This window comes from Notamacropus eugenii, chromosome 1 (assembly GCF_028372415.1).
Source record: "Notamacropus eugenii isolate mMacEug1 chromosome 1, mMacEug1.pri_v2, whole genome shotgun sequence".
Taxonomy (NCBI): Eukaryota; Metazoa; Chordata; class Mammalia; order Diprotodontia; family Macropodidae; genus Notamacropus; species Notamacropus eugenii.
Genome location: NC_092872.1, coordinates 743,047,576 through 743,073,381, shown reverse-complemented (window position 1 = coordinate 743,073,381; position 25,806 = coordinate 743,047,576). Strand labels below are relative to the sequence as shown.

Below are 25,806 nucleotides of genomic sequence, written 5' to 3'. Positions count from 1 at the left end.
TGGCACACACAATTCCTGAAGGTTGTTCAGGCCATTAAGCTGCGGCTGGTCATGATTCAGCTTGTGGGATTTGCTTTTGAAGCTTGTATAACACTAGTCATGAGGTTTATAAGAACAGAGAGGGTTTTTAGAGCCAACCTCCTCCATTCTGCAGAATATAAAGAAATTTATGTTGTTCACTGGAAAATCACATATGTGCATATGCATATCTTTACATAATTACATGTTGTCTCTCCCATTAGAATGAGAGTTCACTTGGCACAAAGTAGTCTCTTAATAAATGCTCATTGACTGGTTAACTTTTCTCCCCCATTAAGATTTCTGTGCATTCTAAACTCATTCCCACACCCCTATTATAGAATCTGTGTTAACATTCTCATTGGAGAATTCCGATAGCGTTGGAGGATATAAAGCACCTTTATAAGACCTGTGGTTTCATTGGCCCATAGATTGAGAGCCAGGAGGGATCCCAGGGGCCATGTTCAGCCCTCATTCCCTTTAAAGAGGAGGAAACTGAGTTGCCCAGAGTCATATAACTATGAAGTAGGTGAGTCAGGAATTCAAACCAGGTGTTCTGGGTCCAAGGCCAACATACTATTCGCTTCACCATGAGGCCTCTCCAAAAGCAGATGGAAAGATTCAGGCAATCCTCTTCTCATGCAGCAGAAGTACCCAGAAGATTCTTCTCTGTGTCAATTGGCTAGCACCCTGTAAGTGCTAGAGTTAGCTTGAGAGAAGTATAGAGGCTAGTGAGGTCAGCTGGGCACCACAACTTAACTGGTTGTAGGAAACTTGCCAGATCATTATTCCAGGCAGTTCTGGAAGACTCTAAGGGGAAAGGTGTGGACCTACATTGGAAAGGGAGCTTCCTCACCTGGAAATTCCCTATATCAGTGAAATCATTAACTCAGTTTCTATCCCTCTAAGTATTTATTGTTTCTTCCTTTGAAAGATGATTTAAGAACTGATCAATACCACCAAACCACTGAGGAGGAAGTGTGCACCAAATGCCTGGTCAGACGGAAATGTCTTGTGGGGCAGATTGAGACATGGCCACTCCAGGGATTGGTTTTGCTTTCTAAGCATATTAATTAGAAGAATTTTCCTTCTTCTCTTCTTTCTCTCTTTCCCTCCCTCCCTCCCTCCCTCCCTCCCTCCCTCCTCCCTCCCTCCCTCCCTCTCTCTCTCTCTCTCTCTCTCTCTCTCTCTCTCTCTCTCTCTCTCTCTCTCTCTCCCTCTCTCTCTCTCTCTCTCTCTCTCTCTCTCTCTCCCCTCTCCCTCTCCCTCTCCTTCTCCCTCTCTGTCTCTCTCTTTCTTCAATGATGGAGGGTAGGGAGAAAAAAAATCATTTTTTTGTTAAAAAAAGGTTCAGTTTGAACTGGTTTGCTAGGTACTTTTGGAACAGGTTCTGGTTCAATGCATAGTTCAGTAAAATACATATCATATTACTATGTTAATATTTTTAAAGGGTTGTTTTTTTCTTTTTCTTTTACTCCTAGACCAAGCTGAGTTCTCTCTCTCCCCCTTCAATTATAACTTCATGACTAAGTGTCCCTCTGAAACCCCAAATCCACGAAGCATCTGGAATCTTAGAAAAGACCCTCTTGCTTGATAACCTTGAATAATAAGAAATCAGAATCAGATATTCTTCTTCTCAATTGATGACCATGCTCAAAGACTTTAAAGTGAAAATATTGGCACAAAGTGACAGGTCCTACCTTGTTCCCTACCAATCATCATTCTGTAAATGCTCCCTGCCCCCCAAATGAGGGAACATCTGAAACATACCAAAAAGGGAACCAAAAGGGAAGGCTGGGAAGTTATCTTTGGAGTTGTTACATCAGCACCTCAATCTGGGGAACTGCCTTGGCCTTACCTCAATCTGGAGGAAGATTTGGAGGCCCACAATACCCCATTCCTACCTCTGATCAGCTGCCAAGGTAACCTTTAATTAATCTATAGTCAAAGAATCTCTAGTCAGGCTACTTGAAGGTGATCTGTGTATCAAAACCTGAGTCTGTCTGCATGGTGATGAGTTTTGATGTGTTCAGCTTTTCCTGGGGTGGGGAGAAGATGGGGAGGGGGAGAGGACACTATGTTCCTTGCAGTCAAACCCAGAAGAGCTGCTGATGGAAAATGTCATTTGCCATTAAACTGAACTAGGTAGGAAAAACTGATCAAGTCTCTTTTCCATTTAAAAACTTTTCAAACTTAGCCTTTGATGCAATCAGTGCAGTGACAGTGTGTATCTAACAATAAAAGGAGGTGGAGTTGAGATAAAAAGGCCAAATCACCACCTTGAACATCACCTCCCCTTGGACCCAAAGGAGACAGCCCAGGAATAGTATTCCCCTGACCACCAGCCCTCCTTCCAGCCTGGGTCCCACAGCCAACATGGAGGATTAGATTCTCATTAGACTGTGAGCTCCTTGAGAGGTCTGATGGTCTTTTACCTTACTTTTTATCCTTAGCACTTAGCACTGTGCCTGGCACATAGTAGGCTTTTAATAAGTGCTAGTTGACTGGAGAAAGACCCACCCGTTTTTTTCCACTGGTACCAATATCAAATGCAGACCAACTGTCACCATTGGGCAGGGAAGAGCAAGAGTCCTAGGAACACCAGCAGTCCCCAGTTTACTGATCCCAATATCACCCCACGGAGATGTGGCTTTGCAACTGTTTCTGCAGGTACTAGTCACAGCTACTAAAGACCCTTAAAGAAAGTTCTTGCTGCCAAAGTCCTTGGTGCTGTCAACTGCTTCTACATCAGAAAATGCTATGACTTTATGAGGAGAAATGCCATTAAAGAAGAGACCTGACCCTCTTCCCATGCCTCCATGTCAGAGGACCTTGAGATCTTTCCATCCAACTTGCAGCTGAAACCTCTCACATGTGCTATGCCACCCCTCCCCTATTAGAATCTGAGCTCTCTGTATTCTCAGTCCCTGCTTTGTATACAGTGCTTATTCATTCACTCATTTTTATAGCTTCTTTTCTTTTTTTCTCTTAGCCTTAATTTTCATTGTAATGGGAGGGGGCAGGGTTTAATGGAAGGAAAGCTACTGTGAAAATGACATGGAAAAATAAAAAAAAAAAAAGGATGGACTTCAGGATAAGCAGGTTAGCGAGGCTTGAATGTGAATCCAAGGAATGGGTTGGAGAAGAATGAGGCCAGGACTTCCATGGTCTACAGAGAGGCTCCCAGAAGATGTAACTGAAGAGAGGAAGGTGGGAGGGTGGGAGATAAGGATCACTGGGAGAGGAGGAAAGGAAAGAGAGTGACACCTAAGCTTGTTGAGCATGGAAGTGTTGGGGGAGGGGAAGAGTCAAGAGCCCAGGGTCCATGGAAGACATCTATATGACTGGTAGATTGATATCTGCAATTTATAATGAAGGCAATAGTGCTGAAGCTGTCAGTTGCTTAAATACAGAATCTCATTTGTTCCTCACGATCAATCCCTTCTCCATTAGACTGACGACTCCTTAGAGCCTTTCTTGTATTGTGCCTGACACACAGAAGGTGCTTAATAAATGTTTGTTGATTTTCTGACAGGGACCTATTTACAACTGCAGAAATTAAGATCCAGAAAGATGGAATGGTTTGTCCAGGGTCACATAGCTACTAAGTGTCTGAATCAGGATTGAGGCTTGACAGGACCATAGTTATCATTTAAGTCCAACCCCTTTATTTTACAGATGAGGAAACTGAGGGTCACAGAGATGCTTGTCCAGGGTCATACATCTAATAAGTAATTAGGAAAGATGATGGGATCATTGATTTACAGCTAGAAGAATCATAGATCATTTTAGTCCAACATCCTCATTCTACAGATGAGGAAACTGAGGCCCAAAGAGGCAAACGTGACTTGTCTAAAATAATAGAAGTCATAAGGAAGAGACAAGATTCAAGTCCTCATGACTTCCAGTTTGTTCTCTGTAATTCCATCTCTAGCTATGTGACTATGGGAAAGTCATCTAGCCTAGGACAACCTCAGTATCCTTACAGAACAATCAGGATTATACGACACAAATGGGAAATAAAATGGGATGTTGAAACCAGCATGAGGTTCTGGGATTTCATTAGAAATCAAGGACAGAAAATGTCAGGAAATAGCTGTCAGGGCCTGAAGCTGTACTCCCTTTCATTTCTGTTTGGACAGAGCCAGGAGTTGTCCTTTGTAAATTTCCAATGCGGGGCAAGAGATGGCTGCCCAGTACAGTACCTGGTTTACTGTCCTAATTTCCAATATCTCTCAAATTGAAAACCACAGAAATACTTTCCTAAAATTCCATGAAAAGGCAGGATGGCAGTGAAATGTGGGGGCAGAGCATGGAGAGAAATAGGCATCACAATTGTAGTAGTGACACATGGAAAAACCCTGCCTCCTAAGATTGTCTTCCTTTCACTTCGTACAGATTTTGTATTGACTTATTGGTGAACATGATTTTTTCCCTAATAGTCTGTAAGTTTCTTGAAGGCAAAGACTATTTCACTCCTGACTTGGCATCTCTAGCACCTAGCACAGGACCTGGTACCCAGAAGGTACTTACTAAATGCTTGTTGAACTGAATGGCAGAAATGCTTCTTTTTTTAAACCAAGGTATATACTCACCTTGACTGTTTCATACCAGCAGGGCTGCTTGACTTGATAATAGACAACAGACTTATATTCCGAAATGCCTTCATAGCCAGCACCTGGATGAATAGCTTTCTTTGGAAATAGAAAAAAAAAGAATAAGAATGAATAAAAGGTCCAGTAAGGACACATCCATCTACCACCAGTCATATATCCTTCCTCCCTAATGTGGCCGCCATTCTTCTTCCTTCACTACCACTGCGCACACAGCTGGAAATAGGAAAGACTGTGAAAAGGACAAAACACCAATCTACCATTTTTTCTGAGGATCTAATCCTGTTTGCCTCAGTTTCCTCATTTGTCAAATGAGCTGGGAGAAGGAAATGGCAAACCACTCTGGTATCTTTGCCAAAAAATGACAAATAGGGTCACAAAAAGTTGGATACAAGTGAGTACAACCACATAGGCCCAAATATGGCAGAATTTTAAAAAATACCCATTCTCCCCCCTCCCCCATCCTTCTAGTTTGCTCTTTCCCTCTTTTTCCCTCGCCCTTTTTACTTTTGGTGTTCAGAAAAGCAGTGGTGGTTGAACATCCTTCCTGGGGCCCAGTTCTCTAAATTAGTGACTACTTCTCCCAAAACAATATTTTAAGAATGACCCAGTCATGTTTCACTTCACTTTCTCCACAACTTCCTTAGGAGCAAACTAGTTACTCTTTACTTTTCACTCTCCCTCCCCGCAACCTTTTCAGCTCCCACAGTTTTGTAATCAAGAACCAAGATCCAGTCAATTCTAACATTATTCCTGGATGGGGTGTGTCAATTTATTTCCCTATGATCCAAATGACCATTCCTTTAACTTTCTAGGCTAAAGCTTCCCTCGTTGGCTTCTATTGCCCTATGTGTACAGGTTTTTTCCATTAGAAAGTAAGTTCCCAAAGGGTGTGTTGGGTGTGTGTATGGAACTTGTATCCCTAGTGCTTATTAAGTGCTAAAATAAATGTTTTTTTTAATTCATTTTATCAAATGACGAGATATACCTCTGTAAAAGATCATGGGAAAGAGGACGTGATTCTCATCCAGGCTATTCTGAATCCTTTTCTTCCTTGGATTTAAACATATCACTAATGCTTCACTTGCCTCATCCATAAAATGGGGGTAGAGTATTTATAGCACAATGTAATCTCCTTGAAGATAGGGACAGCTTTTTCTTATGTCTGTATCTCCAGAGCCTGACACAATGTCTGTTACAAAATAGTAGCTTAATCAATGGTTTGGAGATTAGATTAGGGTTAGGGTTAGTAGCCTAGATTACTCCTATTACTAATAATTAATTATAATTACTACTACTGCTAAACATTTATACAGTGTTTAAAGGTCTGCAATGGGCTTTATGTACATGATTTGTTCCTCACTACAATCTGGGGAGGTAGGATCTATTATGCCAATTTTACAGATGAGGAAATTGAGGCTGGAATAGACTTGCCCAGGGTCATACAGGAAGAATTCAAATTCAGCTCTTCTCAACTCCTGGTCCAACACTCTTATCCACCACACTTCCAAGTTGTGTATCAATTGTCTCCTGGCTTTATCTTCGGCTGGTTTCTCTAGAAACATCCTAAACATACCAGGTCCAAAACCGATCTCATGATTTATCTTCTGTAAACCACTGAGGGCACCAGTCAACTCAAGTTCTCATCCTTGATGCTTCCCTCTCTCTCAACCTCTATATTTAATCAGTTGCCAAGTCCTGTCATTTCTCTCTCCAGGGCATCTCTCACACCCAGCCCTTTGTCTACACTCACACTACAGCCACCACCCTAGGCTGGGTCCTTGTCAGCCTTCAGCTGACCTATTGAAACTCATCAGTTTTCTTACATCTAGTCTCTGACCACTCCAGTACATCCTCCCTCAGCCTCCAAATAGATATTCCTAAACAGCATGTATGACCATGGCAGGTCTTTGCTCAGGAAACTCCAATGGCTCTTTTTGCTAAAATGTAAAATGTTCCCTCCTTGGTTTGGCATTTAAAGCCTTTTCCAATCTTGCTTCAGACTACTTTCTATGTTTATTGGGTGTGACTGAACTCCAGGTCTTCTGTCTCTTAGTCACACGTGCCATTGCAGCTCCCATGCCCATGCCCTGGCACAAGCTGGCCCCTCTGCTTGAACCAGCCTCTCTTCTCCTCTCTGCCTCATAGAACCCCTCACTGCCTTCAAACCTCAGCTTGGACGGCCCCTCCTTGAGAGAGTCTTGGCATATATTTACTTTGCATATATGCTACATTTCACTTTTTATCCACATGCTGTCCCTCCAATAGAATGTGAACTCCTGGGGGCAGAACCTGTTTGGTCTTTGAATCCTCAGTACATAGTAGGCACTTGATCCTCATTTAGAGAGAACTTGCTTTACAGATTTACGAGGTTTAAATGAAATCATGTAAATAACATGTTATATATGCCAGTTATTATTACCATATTATTTTTATTGTATCATGAGAGACACTGTATTGTAAGAGAGATATGGTATTGAGAAAGTTGTCTTGGAATGAGAGTCAGAAGACTTTGATTTACCATGGCCTTAATGTGTGTGACCTTGGGTAAGTCACTTAACTTCTAAATCTTAGGTTCTTCATCTAGGAAAAGGAGAGCATCCGTTTCTTTCCAGCTCTCAAGTTGGATGAGAAAAGAATACCTTTGGTTCTGTTTGCCCAAGGGAACCCAAGTGTAGAAAATGTTATTTGCAATTAAAAAAAACCCCAAATATGTTCCCAATTATCTGCTCTCAAGGACTTGAGAAATTTGACATGTTTGAAAATAATCCATTAGCTTGAAAATGTTGAAGCTGAAACATGAAATGATGCTTCGGGGATACATGAGAAGTGTTGGCCCATGTCTCTGAAGAGAAATGAAACTACTTTCATTGCTGTTGCAGTCACCATCATGAAGTCAGGAACCTTGGCATCGGAGGCGACAATTGCAAAGACTTGACAGACTCCCGCTTATGAAATAAGAGCAACAGAAACAAACATTTCTATAGCATGCCAGGCACTGTGATCCTCACCACAGCGCTGGGAGGTAGGAGCCATTAGTATGCCCATTTTACAGATGAGGAAACTAAAGCAAATAGATATTCAATGACTTGCCCAAGAAACAGCGAGCCCAAAGTCCCATCGTTGAATGTATCACAATGCCCTCCTAAGTCATCTCCCTGCCTCCAGCCTCTCTCCTTTCCACCCCACTCCAAAAATATAGGTTTGATCACATCAGTCCCCTATTAAAAAATCTTCAATGGTTCCCTGGATTAAGTTTAAAATTTCTCAAGTTAGCCACTGCCCACTGAAATTTCCAGAACTGTTCTGAATTCTTCCCTTTCATTCATTCTATGCTGGAGCCAAATTGTGATGATAGAAAGTCTCAGCATTTTCATCATTGGAAGAGACCTCAGACCTAAGCCATACCCGAAAAAGAATGTAGCCCATAAAAGAGCAGACAAGAGCACTTCCTATGCTTCTCTGGTGAGGACCTACAAGGGGGAAATCCTATTTCCTCCTATAGCCGTGGGATATGGTGGAAAGAACGTTGAATTTGGAGTCAGATGACCTGGCTTTGAGACCTTGGGTGAGTTACTGAGCCATTGTGGGCCTCAGTTTCCTCACCTGTAAAATGATGTGATGGGACTAAATACGTTTGGAGATCTTCTCCACCTCTAAATCTTGAGCCTGTGGTGTTCCCCCAACCTGTCAACGTCCACCTCAGAATGATGCCATTCAGACCCACAGGCATTGATGGTCTCTTCAGTTCCAAACTCATCCTATAATACTATGATTCTTTGGATACCTTTAATTGTTAGGGCAGTCAGATGGTGCAATGATGAGAGCATCGGACCTGAAGCCTGGAAGACCCATTTTCCTGAGTTCAAATTTACTAGCTTTATGACACTGGGCAAGTCATTTAAGCCTGTTTGCCTCAGTTTCCTTATCTGTAAAATGAGATGGAGATGGAAATGTCAAACCACTTCAGGATCTTTGCCAAGAAATCCCAAACAGGGTCACAAAGAGTTAGACACAACTGAACATTCAATTGTTTAGGAAGGTTTTTGTTTTTATTGTTGTTTGATGTAGAATCATCACTAATCAGGGGAAAACCTCTGAAGCTAGGTGCATCCCTGGGGAAAAAAACCCCAGAACAACATACCTCAAGCAATGCGCCATCCTCATCGTACACAGACATAGTCACCTCAACATTCTTCGGTGTTTTCTTTTTCCCTTTGTCAAACTCACCATGGATCAGGGTGACATAGATGTCATTCCTGACATCACCTACAATGGAGAAATGAGGAGTGAGTCCCAGAGGTTTGAGAGGGGGAAGGGAACTTAGAAGTTGTATGTTCCAAGCCCTTCTTTTTGTATAGTAAGAAACTGAGAGCAGGGACCCTTTTGTCATCTTATCCCATCTACTTAGAAAATACCTGGCACACAGTAAGTGTTTAATAATTGTTTACTGGCTAATTGACCCACACATCATAATCACTTGTCTACTTCTACTTTTTTAATAATCTTTGGCGGATTTAAGACGTGCAGCACATTTGGTTACAATTACGAGGGATGAACTTTTTTTATACTGCCTTGAACCACGGGTGGTGCTGCATCTCATCTTTGTATGATGCTAGAATTACTTTACCCTCCCCAATAAGCCTTGCTGCTGAAAGCCCATAGAGTATTTTATTTCAGGCTAAAGCAGCTTGATTCAATTTTCTGCCATCTCCAGAGGAATTCTCTCTTGTATGTTTTGGAAATCAGACCAAGTTTTTGGGAGGCAGGATTCTGTCTGTGGTTGGCATGCTGATATTTACCACCATCCAGACTAGAGTGAGATGCTAATGTCTGGGGAGAACTGAAAATGGGTATATTTGAATTTAAACAGAAATAGCCAGAGTGGCGGTCTAGGGAAAAGCATTTTAACATGATTGGATAAGCATCTTCCTAGAATCATCCAGTCTTTCAGAGGCCACCCAGCCTGGAAAGGAGCAGATGAATCAGAAGACATTTTTAGGACCCTCTCTCCCCATATACTGAGCAGTATTCACTCTGCTTAAGGATAATGAAGTTTTCTAATTAAATCAAACTCATATCAGATCTTTTTCTTACTGGAGAAAAAAATAACCATTTTTCATCATAAAATAATCAATTCATAGAATGACAATTGAAAGGACCTCAATTGCTATATAATTCCACCCATACTCCCTAAATAAATTCCATTTGCCACATGTTTAATAAGTTATCCAGTCTTGGCTTAAAGAACTCAAGCATGGGAGAGTCTTCCCAAGACAGCCTGTTCTGTTTTTGGACACCTACAATTCCCAGAAAGCTTTCTTCCCAATATCAAGCCTAAAGGTGTTTTTTTTGCAACCTATACCCACTGATCCTAGCCTTACCCTCTGGGCTCATATAGTCTGAGACTAAACTAATCTCTGTTTAATTTCTCTTTTCTAGGCAATTTATGACTCAAGGTTTGTTGTCTATTGGGTCTTTAATGCTTCTATACCAAGTCTAACTCATTGATCTATTCCTATTTTTTTTTTAAACCAGTGTCAAATAATCTTGACGATTATGACTTTATATTAGAGTTTTAGAAGTGGAAATACCATTCAGCTGTCATTTCTACTTTGTGTTACTGTTGTTACCTTTAGAATTCTAGATTTTTTTAGTCCTCTCGATAAATTGTTACTATTTTGTCAAATTATTTCCTGTGTTGTTTGACTGGCCCTACTTTAAATCTATAAAGCAATGTTGGTACTTTTGTCATCTTATTATGTTGGCATGGCCCAGTCATGAGCACTGAATATATCTTACCAGTATTTAAGTTGTTTTATTTCCTTAAGGAATATTTTGTAATTATATTTATACAGGCATCTTATGTGCTTTGGTAGAATGAGTCCCATATATTTTATGTATTTTGTAATTATTTAGAGTGGGACTTTCATTTTGATTATGATTCTTTTTTAAAAAAAATATTGCTTTCTGGAAGTGATGTTGAATTTGTAGGATTAATTTGTAGTTTACAACTGTACTGAAGCTATTGACTCAATATATATTTTTTGCTGATTCCCCAAGGACTTTTTAAGTAAGTCATCATGACATCAGTAAGTAGTACTTTGTCTCCCTTTAATGCTATGGCCAACATTTCAAGAGCCATAGGCAGCATTTCCGGTGTTTGGAGATATCTATCCAATCTCTGAACCTTATGATGGGGAAACACAAACATTCCTTCTGGATAACTGATAATAAGTTTGAACAGAAAGAAACATTCTACATAGAGTATGGGAGAAGTCATTGGGATGGGAATTCTAGGACATAGATCACTAACAGTCTTTTCCAAATTTAATAGAAAGATGGAAGAAGACAGATGTTTAGAGCCTGAAAGTCGTGGCCTCTAAGAAATCTGAACGTTTGGGGATTATCTTAGGTCTTCCAATGTCCTGATGGGAAACAGTCATGAACCTGAAGTAATTTCAGTTCTTCTAGCTAGCATTCCTGTGACTTCACCAAATTAATTCAACCAACACTGGAAATGGAGTCGTTATTAAGGCTGTGCTTACCTGGAAGGATGATTTCAGGGAAACCCATTTTTCGGGCTATGGCTGTGGTCCTGTCAACCAAGTGTGAGAAATCTTTTTGCACTTGTGTGAGGTCACCAGGGAGAAGCTTCAGAGAAACCCAAAGACCTAGAAGGATAGCAGTAAAAAAAATATAGGCACCAAGAAGGGCTAAATTTGAAACAATGTTGTCTGGAGAGGTACAGTGGGATAACGTGAAGAATACTCAGTTTGGATTCACAAGATCTATTTTTGAGTTCTGCCTTTGTGTGACTTCGGACAAATGACTGAACCTTCATGGATCTCAGTTCCTAATATGTCAGAGGAGTGGGGCTAGACTAAGTGGTCTCTGAGGTCCTTTCCAAATCTAAACAATATAAGCATTCAATCTAAAGATAATAAATTTGCCTCAATCAATCCTTCCTGGAGGAAACAAACAAAATACCTTCAGGCATCAAAATGTTAATCTTATGAAATGACTGGATTGGTTTTTAGTGTAAGTTAAAAACTCTCACCAATGCCTCATTATTTTCAAGAAGCTTTGCCCCACCCCCATAAGAAATATTAATAGCAAATGAACAAAGACAAAGATTCTTCATTTGTATAAGTATATGCTTTTTGTTGTAAGTTTCAAATCAATGAGTTTTACTTTTCTTTTGATTTTTTGTAAACTGACTTTTTAAAACTTTGAGCCACCATATTTTCTTTTCACCCAGAGCTATCATGAATAAATAGTAAGCTAGCACAGAGATATCAGCACTTTTAGGCAGAGTTGTAATTTGAATTCTTTGTGCCTGGGGTAAGCATGGAAGTTTCCCTAAAATAAACTTTTTTTGGCTAATTTCATAAAAAAATATTTTTATTTATTTCATTAAATATTGCCCAATTGTATGTGATTTTTAAAAAAAGAATCATATTTTTTAATTTGGGAGTTCTGAATTATCACCCTCCCTTCTGTTCTTCCCCCTTCTTGAGAAGGCAAGCAATTTGATATTATACATGCAAAGTCACACAAAACATACTTCCATAATAGCAATGCTGCAAAAGAAAACACCAAGAAAATAAAATATAAAAATAAAGCTTAAAAAAATAATCTTCAATCTGTATTAAAAGTTCAACATTTCTCTCCATGGAGATAGATAGTATTTTTTGTCATGGATCTTTCGTAATTATCTTGGATAATTATCTTGATTAGAGGGCCTAAGTCTTTGCTGTCCTGGTTCTGCTCACTTCACTTTGCATGAATTTATATGATTCTTCCTAGGTTTTTCTGAAACCCTCATACTCATTTTTTTCTCATAGTACAATAGTATTCCATCACAACCATATATCACAACTTGTGCAGCTATTCCCCAATTGATAGACATCCCTTTGATGTCTAATTCTCTGCCACCACAAAAAATGTGACTATAAATATTCATGTACAAAGAAGTCCTTTCCCTTTGATCTACTACTGGTATTGTTGGGTCAAAGGGTATGTACAATTTTATAGCTCTTTGGGCATAGTTCCAAATTGCTCTCCAGAATGGTTGGGTCACTTTATAACTCCACTAATAATGCATTAGTGTCCCAATTTTTCCATATCCCCTCTAGCATTTGTCATTTTCCTTTTTTGTCATGTTAGCCAATCTAATGGGTATGAGCTGATATCTCTGAATTGTTTTAAGTTGTGTTTCTCTAATCAGTAGTGATTTAAAACATTTTTTCATGTGACTATTGATAGTTTTGATTTCTTCTTCTGAAAACTATTTGTTCATATCTTTGATCATTTATCAACTAGGAAATGGCTATCTTTTTATATATATATATAAATTTGGCTTGTTCCCTTTACATTTGAGAAATGAGGCCTTTATCAGAGAAATTTGCTGTAATATTTTGTTTTCCATTTTCCTTCTAATTTTGGATGCATTACTTTTGTTTGTGCAAAAACTTTTTAATTTCATGTAATCAAATTTATCTACTTTATTTCTCATAATTCTTTCTATTTCTTGTTTGGTCACATCTCTTCCTTTATCTATAGGTTGAACAGGGACTTTTCTCTATGTTCTGCTAATTTACTTATGATATTACTTTTTATGCCTAAATTATTCATCCATTTGACCTCATCTTGGTATATGTTGGGAGATGCTGGTGTATGACTAGTTTCTGCCAAACTTCTTTCCCAGCTATTTTTGTCAAATAGTGTTTTCTTACCCCCAAAGTTTGGATCTTTTGGTTTATCAAACACTAGATCATTATGGTCATTTACTTCGGCGTATTGTGTACCTAATCTATTCCACTGATCCACACTCTATTTCTTAGACAGTACCAGTATATGTTGATGATTACTGCTTGCAAATATAATAGGGCAGCTAGGTGGGACAGTGGACAGAATCCCAGAATTGGAGTTAGGGAGACCTGAGTTCAAATGTGACTTCAGCACTTACTAGCTGTTTTCCTCACTTTTCTCATCTGTAAAATGAGCTAGAGAAGGGAATGGCAAGTTACTATAATATTTTTGCCAAGAAAACTCCAACCCCGAAGAATTGGACATGACTGAAAAATAACTGGACAACAATAACAATATAGTTTGAAATCTGGGACTGCTGGGTTGCCTTCCTTAACATTTTTTATACTGATTCTCTTGATTCTTGACCCTTTGTACTTCCAAATGAATTTTGTTACTATATTTTAAGCTCTATAAAACAAGTTTTTGATAGTTTGATTAGTACAGTACTGAATAAGTATATTAATTTAGGTAGGATTGTCATTTTTATTATATTAGCTTGACCTGCTCATGAACAATTAATATTTCTCCAATTCTTTAGATCTGTCTTTATTTGTGAGAAAAGTGTTTTGTAACTTTGTTCCTAGAATCCTGACTCAATTATTTTATGTTGTCCGAAATTATTTTAAATGGAATTTCCCTTTCTATACAGAACTGCTGATAATTTAAGTGGGTTATTTTATATCCTAAAACTTTGCTGAAATTGTTAATCATTTCACCTAGTTTTTTAGTTGATTCTCTAGGGTTCTCTAAGTATGTCAACATATTATCTGCACAAAACAGTAGTTTTGTTTCCTAATTGCTTCTTTTTATTCCTTCAAAGGCTTTTTCTTGTCATATTTCTATAGGCAGCATTTCTAGTACAATACTGAATAACAGTGGTGATAACAGCCATCCTTGTTTCGCCTCTGATTTTATTGGGAAGGCTTCAGGTTTATCCCCATTACAGATAATGCTTGTTTGTTGTTTTAATTATATACTACTTACCATGTTAAGAAAAGTTCCACTGATTCCTGTGTTTTCTAGGATTTAAGAGGAATGGGTATTGTTTTTCTTTAAAGGTTTTTTCTATCTCTATTGATAAAATCATTTGGTTTTTGCTGCCATTGTTACTGATATGGTCAATTATGCTGATAGTTTTCCCTGTAATCCTGGTATAAATCCCACCTGATCATAGTGTATAATCTTTGTGATATATTGCTGTCATTTCGTTGCTAGCATCTTTATTCAAATTTTTGCATCAATATTTTTTAAGGAAATTGATCTACAGTTTTCTTTCTCTGCTTTTGGTCTTCCTAGTTTAGGTGCCAAAACTATATTTGTGTCATAGAAGGAATTTGGCAGGACTCCTTCTTTACCTAAGTTTTTTTTTCAAATAGTTTGTATATTATTGGGACTAATTGTTCCTTAAATGATTGATAGAATTTACTTATAAAGTCATCCGGTCCTGGGGAATTTTTTCTTAGGGAGCTCATTGATGGCTTTTTCAATTTTCTTTTGTAAAATAGGATTGTTTAAGCATTCTATCATCTTCTGTTAATATGAGTTGTTCTTGTTAAAATAAATTTTATAAATGTACCAATTTTTAACAATTTTTTAAAGAAATGTTTATCTGTTTCACTTAGATTGTCAGTTTTACTGGCATATAATTGAACAAAATAACTCCTAATTGCTTTAATTTTATCTTCACTGGTGATGCATTCACCCTTTTTTTTTTTGATACTAGTAATTTGGTTTTCTTCTTTCTTTTTCAAATCAAATTAACCAATGGTTTATCTTTTTGTAAAAAAAAAAAAATAATAAAATAAAACCAGCTCTTATTTTTATTTACTAGTTTAATTTTTTTGAACTTTCAATTTTATTTATCCCTCCTTTAAATTTTAGGATTACCAGTTTGGTGTTTAATTGAGGATGTTAATTTGATCTTTTTCTAGGTTGTTTTTTTTTGTTTGTTTGTTTTATGCCAATTTATTGATCTGCTCTTTCTCTCCTTTCACTGATTTAAAGGTATAAATTTTTCCCTAAATAGTACTTTGGCTGCATCCTACAAATTTTGGAATATTGTCTCATTGTTGTCTTTCTCTTTAATATAATTATTTATTTTTTTCTGATTTGTTCTTTGATGTACTCATTCTTTAGGATTAGAATGATTTTTAATTACCATTTAATTTATGCTTTCATGGCCCTTTATTAAATGTAATTTTATTGTATTATGGTCTGGAAAAAGTGCATTTAATATTTCTGCTTTCCTGCATTTGGTTGTAAGGTTTTTATGGTTAATTTTTGTGAAGATGCCATGTACAGGTAAGAAAAAGGTATAATCTTTTCTATACTCATGCAGTTTTCTCCAGCCTACTATATCTAACTTTTCTAAGGTTCTATTAATCACCTTGACTTCTTTCTTATTTATTTTATGGTTAGATTTATCTAGCTCTGAGAGGGGAAAGTTGAAGTCCTCCAATCAGATGATTTTGCTGTTTATTTACTGTTGTAATTCATTTAAATATTCCTTTAAGAATTTGGACACTATGTCATTTAATGCATATATGTTTAGAATTAATATTACTTCATTGTGTGTGGTTTTCTTTTATCAAGATGCTGTTTCCCTGCTTATTCTTTTTAATTATATTTACTTTTGCTTTGTCTGAGATCATGATTGCTACTCAGCTGAAGCATAAGTTCTGTTCTAGACCCTTATTTTAACTCTGTGTGTGTTATTTCAGGTTTATTTCTTATAAACAACATATTGTTTGATTCTAGTTTCTAATCCATTTTACTACCTTCTTCTATTTTATGGGTGCATTCACCCCATTAACATCTATAGTTATGATTATTAATTATGCATTTCTCTCCACCCTATTTTATTCTGTTTATCCTTCTATCTTTTTATCCTGTCCCTCTTCTAAAGTGTTTTGCTTTTTTTAATCTACCCTCCCTTTTATCACCTCCCACTCTTTCTCTTACCTTTTCCTCTTCGACTTCTCTGTTGGGTAAGATAGATTTCTATTATCAATTAAATATGTGTATATATTTTCCCTCTTTGAATCAGTTTAGATGTGAGTAAGATTCAAACATTGCCCATCTTTACCACAATTTTCCACCCAACTAAAAAAGTTCTCTCTTGTGTACCTCTTTTATGTGAGATAACTTCCCCCATTCTTCTTTTACCTTCCCCCTTTTCCCAGGGCACCACTCTTTCCTATCTACACATTTTTTTTTATATCATCCCAACATAATGACTTACTCCCACACTCACTTTCTATGTAAAATCCTTCTAACTGCCCAAATAATGACTAAGTTCTTAGGAGAAACATTTATCATCTTCCCATATAGAAAGGTAAACAGTTTAATTTTGTTGAATCTTTTATGATTTTGCTTTCATGTTTAGTTTTTTATGTTTCTCAAGCCTTGTACTTGAAAATCAAATTTTCTATTCAGCACTGGTCTTTTCATCAGGAATGCTTGAAAAGCCCTCTATTTAATTAAATATTCACTTTTTCCCCTTGAAGGATTATACTCAGTTATTCTTGGTTGCAATCTCAGATCTTTTGCCTTCTGGAATATTGTATCCCAGGCCCTCTGCTCCTTTAATGTGGTAGCTGCTAAATCTTGTGTAATCCTCATTGTTGTTCCCTGATATTTGAATGGTTTCTTTCTGGCTCTTGAAGTATTTTCTCTCTAACCTGGAAGCTCTGAATTTGGCTATCATATTCCTGGGAGTTTTCATTTTGGGATCTCTTTCAGGTGGTGAATGGTGGATTCTTTCAGTTTCTATGTTACCCTCTGGTTCTAAGATATCAGGGGAGTTTTCTTTGATAATTTCTTGAAATATGATGTTTAGAGTCTTTCTTTAATCATCTCTCCTTGCTCTGTTTTCTAGGTCAGTTTTTCTATGAGATATTTTACATTTTCTTTTTTGTTTTCATCCTCTTGACTTTTGCTTTATTATTTCTTGATGCCTTATAAAGTCATAAGCTTCCACTTCCCCAAGTTACAATTTTTAAAGAATTATTTTCTTTGGTGAGCTTTTTTAAACCTCTTTTCTCACTTGGCCAATTCTGCTTTTTAAGGAGTTATTTTCATTAGTAAATTTTTGTATATCTTTTTCCTTACTCAGGATGGGTCCCTGATCCATTGGGATTGCAACTGATAGTACTCCTCAGAGCCCCTCCTTCCTTGGACCCAGAAGTGATAATGCCCCTCAGCGCTTCCAGTCCCTCTTGATCAAAAGTGCTCTTTTCTACCCCTGAACTTAGACCCAAAAGTAGGTGTAGTCAACAGAGTTTCCAAGCAGTGTCTGGTCCCGAATTCAGTGCTAGCACAGGGATACCCTGTAATCTCTTTCTCACCCATACAATCTCTATCTGGAGAACTCCTACAGCTGCTGTTGCTTCTATCACCACTACTTAGTCCCATGTAGGCTCTGGGCCAGCCTCCTTCCCCATGTCACAGATCTCTTTTTCTGACTTCCTCTGGAAGAATGTCTCACTCTGACCTTTTGTTGGCTCTGCACCTCCAGAATTCAATTCGAGGAATTATTTTAAACTGTTTGGAGAGTAATATTGGGAAAGTTCAACTGAATGCTTTCTCCACTCTGTCATATTGGATTGCTTAAATCAACTCCATGAAATCTAGTTGGAGGTAGAAGGAGTCCTTGGGAAGAAAGCTACTTGGGACACAATATTTGAACAGTGAAACCAAAGACCCTGAGCCAGCGGGTCTTTGTGAGTAGAGTACATCTCCAGAGGTTGCTTTTGGGAAGGATGCACCCAGCAAAACAAGCAGAGCTAGGCTGGATAGAGGATGAGCTCATCAGAATTTAAGGCAGATTCCTATTTCAATTCTAAGTGATACTTGCTAATTAGATGTTCAGTGATTTCAAACCTTTTGTTGTGTTCCAAGTGCTCTAAATTTTGGAGTAAAGCCCCAGTTGCCTCACCCTAGTTATGGCTCTATTTCCAGATTTAAGATTTCACCTTCCAGCAAGGGAAATCACACTCCTCCCTACTGTGTTACAGACTTCATAAGTTTGCATGGTCAAACATAGTGGATGAGATTTAGAGTCAGAAAGATCTGGGTTCAAATCCTCCCTGGGATATTCATTAGTTAAGTGATGTAAAGAAAGTCAATTAAAATCCTGGCCTTCAGTTTCTTCATCTGTAAAATGATTACATTAGCTTTTTGGACTGCTCATCACCATTCTGATTCACATTAAATTCATGGTTCAATAAAATCCCTGGATCTTTTTCAGAACAACTGCTGTTTAACTCTGCCTCTCCCTTTTTATATTTGGGAAGTTAATTTTATTGTAAACTTTAAAATAAGAGATCAGTCCATTAGCTTATGTTTTTCTTCATTTTGAGCATATCAATGGCTCCATTCCCCTCAGCTTTTGAAAACAAACTGGAAACAATACCTTTACATGTACTGGCACATGCCCCAGTAGTTCCAGGATAGATAATTTTGTCAAGTTGTGTACTCTCCCATTGATATAGATAACTTATCTTTTAGAAGGCTCATAGGATCAAAACATTGAGTTAAACTATTTTTTACATATGAGGAAACTGAGGGACACAGATTTTTCTTTTGGACAATGAGTCTTGTCCAGAATCACATAACTAGTTAGTACCTAAGGTGGAATTTAACCCTGATCTTCCTGATCCCTTGTATGAGTGACCTATCTACCACACTGTCCCTCAGGTATTTGAGAGATGATCTTTGAGAGCTGTAGAGGCCAAAAAAATGTATCACTGTGTGGACAATCTGGTAATGAGCCTCTACAAGCTTAGCAAGAATGTGCCTTAGACAACATAGACCTTTCTAGTTCAGTAGGAACTCCTGGAGGATGGAAGCCAATGGCATGTCCTTCAAGAAGCCAGGGTCATTTCTAAGACAAGAAGAAGTGTAGCAGAAATCCAGTAATTGAGATGTTACTATCCATAAACCTATTTCCTACTTCTTTACCTGCATTTCCTGTGTGACTCTGCGTAAGTTTTCTCACCTACAGAACGAGGAGTTAGGAACAGAAGACCCCTAATGTCTCTTCCAGCTCTAGAGCTGAGATTCTAGAATTCTTTTTCATATTTCTCCAGAGGCAACAGTGAGAAGGAGGCAAAAGTGCAAGAACCAATAGAATGATCTAAGAGAGTGATGTTTATGATCTGATGCCCTAGAGTAAGTTACTAAACCTCCAAGAGCCTCAGTTTCCTCATCTGTAAAAAAGAAGAGTTGGAGAAGATGGATTCTGGGCTCTCTTCCACCTGATTTCTACAGTATGGTGGCCTGAATGAAGTGAGTCATCAGTTCAGTGATTTTCCAAGTGTACTCTTGGGGGTCCCTAACACATGTTCAGAAGGTTGACAAAGTCAAAATGATTTTTCATGATAATATTAAGATCTTAATTTCTAATCTAGTAAATATTAATAGTTACAAACCACATAAATAAAAGCCCTTTGGGGTCCTCAGTAATTTTTAAGAGTATAAAGAGGTTCTAAGAAAAGTTTTGAGTTCATTCCTGGGGGTGAGGGTTTTTTAAATTACAAATAGAATCTCATTTGCCATCAGGTGGGTACTAAGACATAGACAGTCATCGCTCAGTATAGCTTACATTTTGCCAAAAAGTCAACATATTGGAAAGGGAGGAGTCTAAGGGTCCCGCTCTGAAAACATCATCCCCTTCCCCGGATCCTCTCTCCACTAAACCCTGCCCAATCTCCCTCACTTGGGTACCTTGTCCTTTATGATTCACTTCCTTGGCTGCGATCACTTTATTTAGGACTGAAGTAAGGGGCTCATTCTCCCCGATCACATGGGAAGTTATCAGGGGTGACATGATAAGTTGCCTCTGTCGGATGTAGGTTTCCATAGCAATCCTGAGAAAAAGAAAAACAGGGAGGGAAAGAAGTGAGGAAATAATGACTCCAGAGTACAACCTGATCCAGACCTGGTCCCCCTGGGAACTTTTGGAAACATAAAAGTGGTCATACCCACTTTCTCTCCCACCAAGGATAGACATCATTTTGTTATTTCTTTAACCCTTGCTCACTCCCACCCATTGGGGGTCAACTTTGCAGAATTAACTGTAATAATGCAGTCCGTACAGTCAGCAGCTGGAATTTGCATGAGTTCAAAAAAGCAAAGAATGCTGGTAGGGGAAGGGACCTTAGTACATACAACACAGATCGTCAGAGCTGGGCCTGGGGCTGTGGCTGTAGGCAGGTTATAAGCCCCAACCATGTTCCAGGCCCTGTGCTAAGCTCTGGGGATACAGAGACAAAAGATGGTCCCCACCCTCGGGGAGCTCACCATTTCATGGGAAATACAACAAGCATACAACATATACAAACAAGCCACATATAGGATCAGGAGACAATTAACAGAGGAAAGATGCTAGAATTAAGAGGGATTGAGGGACAGTAAAATATAGAATGTCAGCTATGGAAGAACATTAATGCTGGGAGGGACCTTAGGGACTGGAATGTCAAAAACTGAATATGGCATGTCAGTGTTAGAAGGGGCCTTAGGAAATCGAATATCAGAGGTGAGAACATAGAATCCTAAGAACCTTAAGGGTGAACTAAGTATGGATGAGGAAAGTAGAGCATAGAGGAGTTAAGTGATTTGTCCATGGTCAAGTCAACAAGCATTTATCCAGTGTTCACCATGTGCCAGGCATCATGCTAAGATATGGAAAATATGAAGAAAGGCCAAACCAGTCCCACCCAGTGAGTCTGGGTCTGAAGAGGGCCTCAAGCTCAAATCAGCTGGACTTGAATTTCACATTCTAGTCATTATATGTCCTACAGGGCCATCAAATTTAGAACATATCACAGTGGTATACAGAGAGCTTCAATTGGATGGGACCTTAGAATACAGAACATCAAAGCTACATGAGACCTTAACATACGGAACCTTAGAACAGAGAACGTCAGAGCTATGGGAAAATCTTAGAATGTAGAATGTCCATGGTTGGAATATCCATAGAAGATGATGACTATAGAAGAAGATGAAGTCCCCCCCATTTTACAAATAGGGAAACAAGAGTCTCAGAGCCTCAAAGGGACTTGCCTATGGTCAGTCAGCTAGGAAGTAACAGATAAACATGAATTCTCTTGAATTTAGAATTACTGCTCTCAGATTCCCTCACCCCTCTCATGACAACCTTACCCCTCTCTCCTCCATCAGCTGCTACAATTGGGAAGGGGGCATCAACACAGCTGGAAGAGCCTGCAAACATGCTTCACTTTAATTATCCTGTCAGGTTGAAGAGCTAATGGGGGACTCAGAGACGCCCCTCCTCCCATGGGCCCTTTGGAGATTCAAAGCTCCCTGGCCCATCAGTCCAATGTGCTTTGACAGCCTCTGCCCTCCATGCTAAAGGCTTTGTTCTCCTGCCTGCTGTCCATGCCAACTTTCTTTGCAGGGATCAAAGCTGAGGTCTGACCATAGGGGAAGAAACAAATGACAGGGTATTCACAAAAATGTACTGCCATCTCAACCATGCCCACAGAACAAGGCCTTTTCAAAGCTTCCAGGGGCTGGCAGAAGACACCCGGAGACCCCTCTCACAGGCCAGCACATTGTACGGCTTTTGTGGTGTATTTGGAACGCCGTTGCCAAAAATGTCAGCGGGTTAAATACCAGAGACTGCAATTTGCCTGGTGAACAATTTGCAGTGGCCGCTGGGAGCAGGGTGAGTGATAATCAGATTAGGGCTGAGTTCCCCAGAACCTCAAAGACTGCATTATGACAGCCAGGAGAAAGTCATCGCCACTAGAGAATGGCTGGCTCAGACCCCAAACAGGCAGAGAAACTCAACTTGGAGGCAAAGGACTCCCAGAGGGCATTGTTTTCCTGCTGCAGAGAATGAACGACACCGGGAAGGGCTTCCTGAAGTCATTCAGCACAGCCTCCTTCTCTTAGAGGTTCCACTAAAATAAGCCCAGACTGACCCAAGGTCATACAGGTAGCAAGAAACTGGGTTAGAAGTTGGAATCCTGAACCCAAATCCATGATTTAATGTCATTAGGTTCAACAAATGTTTATTAAATGCTGCTACATACAGGGCACTAGGCCCTGGAGGTTCAGGTAGCATGACTCTATTGGAGGAATGGGGAAATGGTATCATATGTGCCCAGGAAAGTAAGGGTAAAAGGCAGAAAGAAGGTAAGGGGATACTACACAAAGAGCTCTGGAACTGCAACTTTGATCCCAACACAAAACAAAGTAATTCAAAGGTAAATTAGAAGCAGTTTGGTGGCTAGAGCTCTGACCTGAGTTCAAATCTAGACTCTCACACTTACTAGCAAAATGACCTTGGGTTAGTCACTTAACCTCTGTCTGCCTCAATTTTCTTACCTCTAAAATGGAAATCATAATAGTCCCTATTTCCCAGGGTTGTGGTGAGAATCACTCAGATAATAACTGTAAAGCATTAGCACAGTATATGGAACATTCTAGGCACTACATAACGGCTACCTATTTTCTGCATACATTATTAACCTGTTATTCCCTATACAAATTAACTTGGAAAAATAAAATAATAATAAAATAATTATATTTTGTAACATAAAACAAACTTGGCCCGTTTTTACAGCATTAGAGGTGTTTTAATATTCAGCATGTCCTTCAGTTGCAATCACGTTTAGCACAATTTGTATTCCCCATGTGATTCCCTCCAATTCATTCTGTCTATAAATTGTTTGTGCATAGCTGTTTGCATGTTGTCTCTCTCCCACTAGATTGGGAGCCCCTTGAGGGCAGGGCCCATGGCTCTGCTTTCTTTGTATCCTCTGGGCTTAGTTAGCACAGTGCCAAGAACACAGTGGTACTTAGTAAATGCTTGTTGGTTTGACTTGTTAACTTGAGGAAGGAAAATATTTCATTCCGTCTTTGTATCTCCTGTGTCTAGATCAACACCAGGAAGGTACTAGGTGTGCAAGAAGTGATTTATGACTGATTGAAACCCAAGCCTCATGACTCCAAGCGGAGAGCTGCTTCCACTACAGAACAGTTATTATTTTTGTTTCATAAGGAGGAAAGGGAAACTAAGAGAGGGTAAAGACCTTCCCCAAAGTCACTCAGCAAAGTACCTTGTACACATCAGGAACATAATAACTGCTTATTCACTATTAGCTCATCCTCTTTACAAAGGAGCAGGACTGACAGAACACCACAAATGTCTTTTTGCATTCTCTAATTTAGGAAATTTTAACCTTTTGGGTGCCATGGAGCCTGTTGGGAGCCTTGTGAAACCTATGGACCCTTCCTCAGAATATGCTTGTGGTCTACATTCATAACTGAAGGAAATGCTAAATTTTAGTTAAGAGTTAGTGAAAATTAAGATATATATGTATATATACACACATATATATACACACATACATACATACATACATATGTGTGTGTGTGCATATGTACACAGACATAGTTTTCTTTTTCTGGTCCAAGCTTATGGATTCCTTGAAATCTCTCCATGGTCATCTTGGGGAGGGTCTTCAGAACCCCCTGCTCTAAGTCTTCCTCATTATTAACCTCACCTGGATGAGTGGGATCCTACTTCTCATTCACTATTTTTACCATGGAATTCAGAGATCCACCAAAATGGAGAGCTTTGCTCAAGTTGGAGGCCCATGGACAGATCTTGAGGGAATCCCCCACCATCAGAACTTTCTGATGTTCACATACTGAAAGCTGAATAAACACTTGCTGAAGAAGAACTAAGAGAAAACACCCCTCCCCCCACTCTTTAGGAGAGTTAGATACGGAAGGAGAGCATCGATATGGAAGGCTGCATAGATTTTCAAACGTAGGGGACGTACTTAGTAGCTTTTTTATTTTTTCCACTTTGTTCCTCATTTTCTCTATAAAAAGAAGAACTTGTTAAGTCAGAGAGTTCTCTATGAAGAGGGAAGGAGAGGGATACAGAAAAAGATATAAAAACAAAAAATGAATTAAAGCATTTTTTTAAAAGATAAAATAGGGTAGGGAATTACTTTTCTTATTTCTATCAACCCTCTGGGGGCAAATGAAATTCAGTGCTTGTTGACTGCTTAACTGGAAGACTTTGAGCAGAGGCTGATGGCCACTTGTCAGGGCTATTGTAGACAAGATTTAAGCCTTGGAAGATGTTGGTCTGGACCTCCTCTGGGATCCCTTCCAACTCTGAGGCTCTGTGTTTATCTCAGAGATGTTTCCCATCTCTTTCTGGCCCAATTAAAGGCTGTCTACCTTCATGCAGTGAGCATGAGCTTCTGGCTCAGTGACGGAAGGGCTAAGAAGGGGTCCAAGTTGGCCGGGAGCTGTGCCAAGGTACTTACTGCTGAAAGGGAATGAAATGTTGTTTTTCTTCATCGTCAACCTTCCCGTGTATGATATCAGTAATATCCATCACTAAGAAAGAGATAAGGGCAATTAACGAGACTAATTGCTTCATGTCTCCATTAAATACTGTGGAAAATGATCTCATCCCTTTCCCCTTCCTCCCCCCAAACACACAACACCAGAAAGGAAAGGTACTTGGCTTAAAGTTTTTTCCCCTTGTTTCATTAATAATAGGATTTCCAGGTATATTACATGTAAAGGATAGGGCAAGCCCTTTGTCACTACTTGATAGAGGCAGCTAGGTGTTACAGTGGAGAGAGTGCTAGACGAGGAATCAGGAAGACCTGAGTTCAAATCTGATCTCAGACGTTACTAGCTATGTGATCCTTGACAAGCCATTTAACCTTAATTGCCTCACTTTTCTCATCTGTAAAATGGGGATTATAATAACACCTACTCTCTTGGGATTGTTAAAATGGAATAAGCTATTTATAGAGCACTTGGCAAACCTTATTATTATCACTCATGCTGGAGGTACAATCCTTTCAGTGCTTTGCATCAGAATAAAGTTTGAGAGCCATGTGGTCATAGGACATTTGAAATGGAAGGGAAATGTCTTTTGGTCTCTAATTTCATTAGTACAAGGAGTTTTCTCTGTTAATACAGATGGGCACCTGATCAGCAATGTGTAATCTCAGAGAGTTGCCTGGGGCCTTGACAGGTTAAGGGATTGGCCCAGGATCCCCAAGCACTATGCATCACAAGCAGGATCCAAACCCAATTCTGCCCATCTCTGAGGTCAACACTATCTACTGAGTAGATACTGAATCCAAACTGACTGAAACCAAACTTCACTGAACAATAATAATAAAAGGATTTGTTCTGTAAAACTTGGACTCAGTCAAAAGGCTGCACCTAAGGACCTAGAAGGTCACATGTGACCTCAAGGCTGCTTTCCTCACCCCTATGAGTAGGTTCCCTATGTCTTCCACTATGATGCCTCTAGAAATGGAATGTGGCGGTCGTCTCACATATACAGTTC

The 25,806-nt window shown here is 39.0% G+C and overlaps 1 protein-coding gene across 2 annotated transcripts in view; it reads right to left on the bottom strand.

The window, feature by feature from the left end:
- Window positions 1–25,806, bottom strand: part of DOCK5 (dedicator of cytokinesis 5) — a 247,758-nt gene that overhangs the window by 95,949 nt on the left and 126,003 nt on the right. For both annotated transcript variants that reach the window (XM_072636751.1, XM_072636826.1), the window contains exons 11-15: window positions 24,761–24,833; window positions 20,172–20,314; window positions 11,180–11,305; window positions 8,776–8,900; window positions 4,614–4,712 (exon numbers count right to left, since the gene is read on the bottom strand). In XM_072636751.1, coding sequence (XP_072492852.1) covers window positions 4,614–4,712; window positions 8,776–8,900; window positions 11,180–11,305; window positions 20,172–20,314; window positions 24,761–24,833 — 566 coding nt within the window. The remainder of the gene's footprint in view (window positions 1–4,613; window positions 4,713–8,775; window positions 8,901–11,179; window positions 11,306–20,171; window positions 20,315–24,760; window positions 24,834–25,806) is intronic.